The sequence below is a fragment of the Sinocyclocheilus rhinocerous genome, unplaced genomic scaffold, assembly GCF_001515625.1.
Source record: "Sinocyclocheilus rhinocerous isolate Xijiao unplaced genomic scaffold, SAMN03320098_v1.1 scaffold240, whole genome shotgun sequence".
Classification (NCBI taxonomy): Eukaryota; Metazoa; Chordata; class Actinopteri; order Cypriniformes; family Cyprinidae; genus Sinocyclocheilus; species Sinocyclocheilus rhinocerous.
In genome coordinates, this window is record NW_015654534.1 from 806,306 (window position 1) to 816,199 (window position 9,894).

Below are 9,894 nucleotides of genomic sequence, written 5' to 3' on the forward strand. Positions count from 1 at the left end.
CTAAAAAAAATTTCTTATCGGCGGCATATTCGCCGATACCGATATATCGCGACAGGCTCATATCGGCAAAACGCTAGCGTGTCTCCGACATAGTGATAACACTCGTTGCCTTCTCTAGTGCAGCTCAACCAGGTCTCGTCCCATTCGTCGATCTTTGTGATATCACAAATCCCGGAAAATGTGCGTTGTAGTCCAAACGAGTCGTTCGTTGTAGTTTTTGAAAAGTGATTTCTGTTTAATAAAATATCTCGTTTTGAAGTGGACTTTGAACTTTGCAGATGTTTTTTATGCTCAAACAGCAACATTACAGACTAACTAAAGTTGAAAAAGTGAAAAAGCATAATAGCACCCCTTTTACACACTTAAGTAATCATGTCAAATTAAAAGTTTTACAGTAAAGTACATTGTTTTAATAATCTTTTTTGTTCTATAAAGTACACTTATTTTGATGTGTTGACTAACATACTAAAAACATGTAAAGTACTTGATTATAATTTTAACTGTCATGTGTTATTTGATATATTTAAAGTTAATATATTTTTAAATGAACATATTTAAATACATAAGTTTCAATTTATGTAACAGTTTAATTAAATGTAGACAGAATCCCACTTAAATGTTTCAAACAACACTGCTAAGTTCAAATAATTGTACTAAACATAAATTTAAACTATGACATATTTTTATTTAATTGCAATTAAAATGCTATTTTATTTTGTTTTTTGTACTAAGAACTCTTTTTAAAAGTAATCTTTTCTTTATTAGTCTCAGATTTGTAAACATTTGGAGGAGCAAATAATAAACGAAATCAGGAGAGCTAATGTCTGCTGCTGCCTGATATGAAATTCCAGATGAATTCCACTCAGATGCTGTGTTTTGGTTCTCCTGCTCATCACATCAGTAGCTGCAGTCAGTAACTCATGCAGCCGAAGCTCTGGAATATCTGTCACCCATACAGTGGGTACGGAAAGTATTCAGACCCCCTTAAATTTTTCACTCTTTGTTATATTGCAGCCATTTGCTAAAATCATTTAAGTTAATTTTTTTTCCTCATTAATGTACACAGAGCACCCCATATTGACAGAAAAACACAGAATTGTTGACATTTTTGCAAATTTATTAAAAAAGGTCTGAATACTTTCCGTACCCACTGTATGTGAACGCACCCGCTCCCTCCCCCTTGACCTTCAACACTCTTCCTCTCTCTCTCTCTCTTCCTCCTCCTTTTGATCTTTGCAAAGATTTTTACAACTCTTTCCAGAAAAAAAAACAGCAATGAATGTCTCATTGTGACCAATGAGTAAGTAACATAAAGTTGTTTGGCCAAACAGCCTACAGCACATTTTTTCTAAGATTATTGGAGTAGGTTTTACAAGAGAATACTTTTTCAGTCTTTGCACTTCAAAATTTCACATTTATTTCAACGTGTTACTTGTACTTAAACGATCATAATGAAAATTACTAGCAATATCTAAGTGAAAACTGTTTCTTGTAAATCCCACACTTTTTCAATATATATATTTTTAAAAGAATGTATATTTTAGGAGTTAGCATTTGGTCGCTATTTCTTTCAAGAGATCACCCTTTAGCAGTGTAAAAAGTAAATATATTCTATTGTGCATGTATGAAAATGATAAAATAATAATAATAATAATAATTCGTTTAGAATAGTTTAAATGAAGTACAGCCACGTCGGATGTCAGTGCCAAACTACCAAGGTCCTGAAATCCTGTGCATGTCACTTTCAGTTCTTTTATGAGGACTAGACCACAAACCAAAGCTCATCATATGAAGTTGACATGATATCGAGCGCTTACCGTGGGTTTCCCCCACGCAGGCACGGCCACGGCATTATCCAGCAGCACCAGCAGCACCATCAGCAGCAGCAGCGCGCAGGAACAAACCCAGCGCATCTTTAAATCACACAACTTTCCTCGCGGATTACCTTCCACTTTGCGTTTGTGTCTCATCCATATATTCTGGAGTAAGAAAGTAGTTCCACAGAACTCAGCGCATCCAGACGCGCGCGCATCCGTGCTGGAGACAGATGTGTCCTCGCCTCCGGAAAGACAGATTCGTGCGAATGTTTCTGCTGAATGTGTTTAATACTCGCAGTAGACTTTATTTAGTGCACTTCTGCTTCTTGCTCTAAACTTTCGCTATCTCTAGGGTGCAAGAAGAATCCCGCAGGAGCACAAAGCGCCGCCCTGCTCCAATCTAATGTCCTCCTCCTCCTCATCTCCTCCCTTTACTCTCCATGCACGTACAGTCTCTGTTTATCAACTCAGAGCAGCATAATAATCGGAAATGCTATTTATTTGACGAAATTCATTTGTAGGGAAAAATGTGTTTTCGGTTGGCCAAAAAAAAAAAAAAAATTATAATAATAATAACTTACTGTGAATTCCTCTTCATTTTCCCCACAGAAATGAATAAATATATCTGGATTTCAGCCCAGGCTAAACAACACCTCCAGTACATCACAACAGGTGTTTTTCTCATGTGCCTGCAAAAAAAAAATTTAAAAAAAATTGGTACGAGCTATAAAACATTAGAAAGACATTGAAAGTTGAAAAGCTTACCTCACTTTCAACTCCAAAAGATAGTCCTCATTGTTGCAGTTTCCATGATATCACACTCGAGTCAACTTTTTTCAACAAAAGCCAGGCTTTTCACAGTGCTTTACTTTAAAGGGGGTCATATGATGCGATTTCAAGTTTTCATTTTTCTTTGGAGTGTTACAAGCTCTTGGTGCATAAAGAAGATCTGTAAAGTTGCAAAGACTAAAGTCTCAAATCCAAAGAGATATTCTTTATAAAAGTTAAGAGTCAGCCACACCTACCTAAAACGGTTCTTCTAACACGCCCCCACATGTCTACGTCACTCAATTATGAAACAAGTTCAGTTCGGCTCTACAGAAGGCAATCGTGTCACTATTCAGCGAGCTGACGGTTGGTTTTCAGTCAGTATCATATGAATAGCAATGACACCGCTGCATTATCATAAAGTATGGAATTCCTGAAGCAGAGAGAAACATGGATTTGGAGAAGGGCACCTGAAAGGCAGCTTCATATCTTTTGCGAGTGGTTTTGAATTTGGCTGGAGGCCCAGGCTTTGGCTGCACTCCAGGTGACTGCGGAACCGGGGGCTGCTTGACCCTTCCCTGTCACTCACTCTGGGAAAGAGCAAAAAAGAAAGGGAGAGGGAGACGGAAGGACGGAGGAGAAAAAGACTAGCGGGACAGGAGAATCTCTTTCAGGGGCCCTGAGAGATGAGAGTTTAATTGGCCATCGATCCATCAGTAGGTCCTCTGGCTCCTGCACCCACTTAATGATTGGCCATGACGTCAGCCTAAATACTCGCGCTAATGAGTGACTTCCCACATAAACCCCCCGCCCATCCCTGCTGCAGGAAAATAGCTCCAAACTTTTCCCAACCAGCTATAACGTCGGTGCAAATCTCTGCAGGCAACATCAGACCACCAACAACCATCCGAACCCACAAACAGTGCTTGTAAGCATTCCTAATGGTCTCATTTACTGAATTATTCTCCTGTGTGGCTTATGTCAAAGCAATAAAACTCTAAAAATAGTAATGTAAATGTATGTTAAATATAAACAGAGATTTATCTTGTATTTTGAAGAGGCATTCTATGCAGAAATGACATGAGCACATGATCTTCTCCCAATTGCCAACCATTGAATAAATAAAAGGAATAGTGCATCCAAAAATAAAAATTCACGTCATTCCAAACCTGCATGCATTTTTTCTTCTGTGAAAAGAAGATATTTTGAAGAATTTTGGTAACCAAACAGTTTTTGGTAAACAATGACCTCCAAAAAATTCTCAAAATATCTTCTTTAGTGTTCCACAGAAGAAAGTAAGTCATACAGATCATACAGAGAAGTGACAGATAGTGTTGACGGTAACGCATTACAAGTAATGCGAGTTTTGTAATCAGATTACTTTTTTCAAGTAACTAGTAAAGTAACACATTGCTTTTGAATTTAGAAGAAAATATCGGTTAATTTTTTTAAAATAAGTAACGCCAGTCTTTCCAATTTATTGACCGGCAGCTCTCCTGTCCCCATGTTGAAATCGCGAGTAGTGCAGAGGCGTTGTGTGACCATGATGTTACTGTAGTTCATCTCACTCACACAAAAACAGATTCAGTATTCCTCAAAGTGAATAAAAACAGTGAAAAGCAAACTCAGAATATGACACAAACCTGCAATAGTTAGATATGTTAAATACCACAAATATCCTTTATGTATTTAATCCCATTTTATGAACCAATGTCTTTGCTTCGATGATCCAATTCCAATACTAATAAGCAAAAATGACTTTAGATAAACAACATTTGTTTCATTTTTTTGTACTTTTTTTTTTTTAATTGCTGAAGAGTGTTGAATTTCTTCTCCATCTTATTGAAAGGTCTGTTTGAGCTGTGCCCTCTGCTATACAGACATGAATTTACATTTCCTTCAACCTGAGGCTTATTCGTTTCACTTTTGGTGTGAAAGGGCTTTTAAATTGACAAAAAAATATAACTTTTGTATATTAAAAATAAACAAACAAGCAAGACCAGCCTTTATTGAATGAGCACTGTGCGATGTCCGAACTGATTGCACTGTATTGAAAGTGGCCTGGATGGGCCAAGTTTGCCCATCACTGATCTAGAGGATTACAGCACACTGCAGCCAATATAAACCCATCCATTAAAACTTCCACATAAAATCAAAAAATGGTCTGCCCATAGTAAACGAAAAGTCCAGATAAAACCTCCAAACACTTGTTTGGAATGGTTAGTTTTAAGTCTTTTGCCCTTAATTTTCACTTATCCAATAGATTTAGATTCTTAAAAAACAATTGTGGGGTTCTCTAAAAGATACAAACCTAACATATGATGAAGGTTAACAGAAACTTAAGATATTTTCACATTTTATTCTATGACATACGTGACCCTGGACCACAAAACCTCCTATGGAAATAAGCTTTCCATTGATGTATGGTTTGTTATGATAGGACAATATTTGGCCGAGATACAACTATTTGAAAATTTGGAATCTGAGGGTGCAAAAAAATCTAAATATTGAGAAAATCGCCTTTAAAGTTGTCCAAATGAAGTTCTTAGCAATGCAAATTACTAATCAAAAATTAAGTTTTAATATATTTACAGTAGGAAATTTACAAAATATCTTCTTACTTAATGGATCTTTACTTAATGTCCTAATGATTTTTGGCATAAAAGAAAAATCAATAATTTTGACCCATACAATGTATTTTTGGCTATTGCTACAAATATACCCCAGCGACTTAAGACTGGTTTTGTGCTCCAGGGTCACATATAATACATCAGGGACTGTGAAGTGACATGTGGCCAAGTATGGTGACCCATACTCGGAATTAGTGCTCTGCATTTATCCCATCCTAAGTGCACACACACACCGTGAACACACACCCAGAGCAGTGGGCAGCCATTTTTTGCTGCGTCGCCCGGGGAGCAGTTGGGGGTTCGGTGCCTTGCTCAAGGGCACCCCAGTCGTGGTATTGAAGGTGGGAGAGAGCGCTGTACATTCACTCCCCCCACCTACAATCCCTGCCGGTACGAGACTCGAACCCGCAACCTTTGGGTTACGAGTCCGACTCTCTAACCATTAGGCCACGACTTCCCCCTTAATACCTTTTACGATTTTTTAAAAAGGCAGTTGTTAAGTGTCTAGATGGGACTACAGAGGTTGTCATGGACATTAAACGTCATCACACCGAACAAGGTAAACTCATCCACTCATTAGTTGCTTTCAGTTTCATTGTGTTTATAATTGTGCTTTTGCAAACTATTCCAACTTAAACTTGTAGGGGAAATGTTTTCACAAAGACTGAAAGAGCTGTCAGAAGCGTAATAGTGGTGACGTTAAAGTCATGTGACCGTGGTGTAGTTTGTTTATAGCCTATGTTTAGCTTTTTACTTCTGGTGATTGTATTTAGGCGTCAAAACTCATAAAAGTTGCATTTATTTGTGAAGATTATCATGAAAAACAAAACGTGTAAGAATCAAACACTTTTGTTGGTCACAGTGCTTATTTTCTGCAATAATCCAGAAGTCTATGGAAAAATCCTATTGGGTTTTTGTCGAGGGAACCAAGGTGTTGCGAACTGTCTACTTCCATTCAATCGCAACTTTAAAATGCCATACAATATTTATATAATATGAAACAAAAACACCAACTCCATTAAGAGTAACTGATTACACATTTTATTAGGATTAAGACGACAATCACAAAGTTACCAAATGAAGACGATACACTGCAAAAGGAGCCTCATCATCTCTCAGAGCTGAAACACACTGAGGTCAGATGGTGTAAGTGTTATTAGAAGTCGCACACTTAAATCTGCAGGGTCGAGTCTGTAGTGTTGTCTGAAACGTAACGTAGATAGCACGAGCATAGTAGTCGTCAGTGAGCACATCACTAAACTGTGCTTCTTCCGTCTCTGTGCTGTTCAAACAAAATGCCTTCGCATTAAGACAAATCCTCCGGCGCCTTCCGCAGAGTGGAGTTTGTGTGCACACGAAAGGAGCGAGCACGGTGTTCAAGACCATAAAGGCAGACATGGCTTCTCCAAAATCTCCTGCCTCAGATCAGGACTAAAGAAGTTTTAGAAAAGGGACTCTTCCGTCTCTGTGCTGTTCAACCAAAATGCCTTCGCATTAAGACAAATCCTCCGGCGCCTTCCGCAGAGTGGAGTTTGTGTGCACATGAAAGGAGCGACACGGTGTTCAAGACCATAAAGGCAGACATGGCTTCTCCAAAATCTCCTGCCTCAGATCAGGACTAAAGAAGTTTTAGAAAAGGGACTCCCTAATATTCTAGGCCCTCACGTATGTATTTAGTGAAATGCATCTTTTTGAAGTTGCATTTGCCTTCAAACTAATCTCAGGAGAAATGTTGAAATGCAGGGAGAGATTTCGCTGATGCAAAGACGAACGGTAAACTTCAGACAAGTAAACAAAGAGGTAAATGAGGATGAAAGTTAAAGTGTGACATGAAAAGACGGTTAAGTGCGCAAATGCAAAGTCCCTGAGAGATGTTGGGGACCCCTGACTCGCACACATACGCACCAGTCACTATATGACACCAAATGAAAGCTGAAACTCGTCTAAATCGGTGTGGGGGTTTTGTTACAGTGTATAGAATAGCATATACGCACACAGACAGCTGGACTTAAGCATTAGTACAATTTGTTGCTTTAATTCAAACGTCCTCACACCTCATTTTGGTCACATTGAGAAATTCTTGTATCGAGACAACAAAAAAATTAAGACAAAATCCAAATAGTTACATCAGCGTACATAAAACAACTTTTCAATGAAAAGTTACGCTCAAGAACATTGTGGGGTCATCTGCTTAACGTTTACACCAGTTCACCGAGAACAAGAATGTGGACGATACCTACTCTTAGGAGGGACCACTACAAAAACGAAGTATGAAGGGGTATGTTTTTAGGGTCCAGGTTAGCAGATAGGGACTTAGGAGCAGGAAATGGCCACAATGATACCGCCTTTGTGCAGGAACACAGGTTCAGCGCTAATCACCGGGTTGAAAAGGGGCCAGAGCACCAAATTAGCTGGGATTCAATAGGGACTGGGGGTCTGGAATGCATGTTGTGGAAGAATTAGAAAGGAGAAACAAGTAGGGGTTTACATCTCATCATCTCATAGCAAGTGAAATTCTGAAGGGAGTTCATACAGTAAAATCAAGCCGTACTTCCAAACAATGGCGTTCTCACTGGCTTTGTACTTGGCTTTCCCCTTCATACAGATGACCTGAACCCCACTGGTGTTGAGTGGAGTAGGAATGCGCACCTGTAGAGAAACACATGATTTTCACTGCAATATTGTACAACTAATGAGGCACTTCCAGAATAATGAATGTTATTTCTGCTGTCAGTCTCACCTCTATCTTCTGTGCCAGCAGGGAGGGTTTGAAGTTGGACTTGATCACCACCTTTACCTCCAGCTTGGTGCGGCCCACCTCTCGGACCAATGGGATGACGCGAAAGGGGAGGATGATGTCTTTAGTGGTGCGGTACCTGAGACAAGGACGCTGTCATTGTGCTGTGTGACACACTCATATGCAGACACACACACACTCTTCACTGACCTCATGAGCTCATACTCTCCATCGGGAGGGATGAAGCTAATACTGCGCTCCGAGTCAAACTTGCTGAGACGGACACACTGGTGGAACGTGCAGTCATCGATCGCAATGGACTGTTTCCCACTGCAGCAGGAGACACAGAGGAGAGAAACGATGAGGAAACAATGAAGCATGAGCAGAGACTGCAGAGACCAAACACACATTACTCATCAGGGGTGGGCGGCATGACAGTATACTGTGTGACGGCAGAAAATGGTCAACAGGTTAATATTCTGATATACAACGCAGGAGGCTTTTAGATTGCTACCGGTGAGAAGGGTTTATGCATTTACATGTGAGAGTAATGAAGAAACATGAATTGATGTGAAAATACAAAGCATGATGTGTCCCAAACGAGGAAAGGAAAGACTGCGTTGTTAAGCACAACACAAAGCGGGCTTTACACGGTTTACAATTGTAAAGCAACCTCACAACTTAGTGCATTAAGATTTTAACTGATACATGGATTTGAACAGCTATTTTACAACAGCTGTGAATGTGGCTCATTCATTTACAATTTGGTCAAATTTTTACTTGTGTTGCAGAATGTGACATTTTCTTTTTTTGTTTTGAGTATATGTCCAAGTTCTAAATAACAAGAGAAAATAAATGACACTAAATCTTTCATTACGGGAATTTTCCATAAATATGTATTATTATTATTATTATGTATAACTACAATTCTGCTCAAAAGTTTTGGGGTCAATATTTTTTAATGGTTTTGCGAGAAGTCCATTATATTCACCAAGGCTGCATTAATTTGACCAAAAAAAAACAACAACAGTAATGTTGTAAACTATTACAATTTTGAATCCAAAATTTTGAATGGTAGAGCATATTGTAATAAATACAATTATTAGATTAAGCAAGATTTTGGTCATACCGCCTACCTCTGTTACCCATGATGCACAATAACATGTCTGCTATACTGTCATTATGTTGGGAAGGATGTTTGTTTCTAGCACTGTGACCACAACAAAACTGCATGGGAAAGTCTGTAAGAGGGCTGTGATTTGCTGATACCAGATAAAATAAAGCGTTATGTTGTGGTCAGAGCCAAGGGGGCAGGTGTTTGACGGGTCAAAAGAAAAGAGAACTTTAACACAGACCCTAATGAGAATGGCTTTATTCAGGAAAGAGGCTTTTCAGTAAAACAAGACAGGGGAAAGACTGTCAGTATGAGACAAGACAAATGAACTGAAGAAAAAGCTATGCTCCTTCACTTAGAGCCGCTAAACACCTCACACATCAGGGGGGCAATGGCAGTGTCATCCCATGCAAAAAGATCATCTTTATCGAGACATTTGATGGCATGACACGAAGACAGCTGACAAACGAGCTAAGACAGGACAGAGTGCAGGTGATAAATCAGGTGACATCAGGAGTGAGAGTTACGCTACCTGCCCCCCAACTCACTGAAGTCCAGCAGGAGAGGAGAGAGGCACACAGATCAACAGAAAAAAATGGAAGAAATAAAGGGCTAAACCAACGGCACCTCAGAATCAAACATTCCTCTGTAAAGATACATATACCTACCAGCACTAGGGATATGCCGGTATCAAATTTTCATGTTGCGATTAATTGCTAATGCTTTTATCATGGTATGCGGTATTATCACGATATTAAAATTTAGTTTAAAAAAGTGCTGTCATAATACAGTATAACAGGTTTAATAACATTTTTCTTATAACAAAAA

The 9,894-nt window shown here is 39.0% G+C and overlaps 2 protein-coding genes across 2 annotated transcripts in view; both read right to left on the reverse strand.

The window, feature by feature from the left end:
• The window catches only part of LOC107717605 (matrix metalloproteinase-23-like), an 8,985-nt gene extending 7,072 nt beyond the window's left edge, over nucleotides 1–1,913 (reverse strand). The window contains exon 1 of the mRNA XM_016524411.1: nucleotides 1,818–1,913. Within this exon, the coding sequence (XP_016379897.1) occupies nucleotides 1,818–1,913 (96 nt within the window). The remainder of the gene's footprint in view (nucleotides 1–1,817) is intronic.
• Nucleotides 1,914–7,714: 5,801 nt separating this feature from the next.
• LOC107717596 (AP-2 complex subunit mu-B-like) overlaps nucleotides 7,715–9,894 on the reverse strand; it is a 12,851-nt gene continuing 10,671 nt past the window's right edge. The window contains exons 5-7 of the mRNA XM_016524404.1: nucleotides 8,163–8,341; nucleotides 7,956–8,091; nucleotides 7,715–7,864 (exon numbers count right to left, since the gene is read on the reverse strand). Of these exons, the coding sequence (XP_016379890.1) occupies nucleotides 7,715–7,864; nucleotides 7,956–8,091; nucleotides 8,163–8,341 (465 nt within the window). The remainder of the gene's footprint in view (nucleotides 7,865–7,955; nucleotides 8,092–8,162; nucleotides 8,342–9,894) is intronic.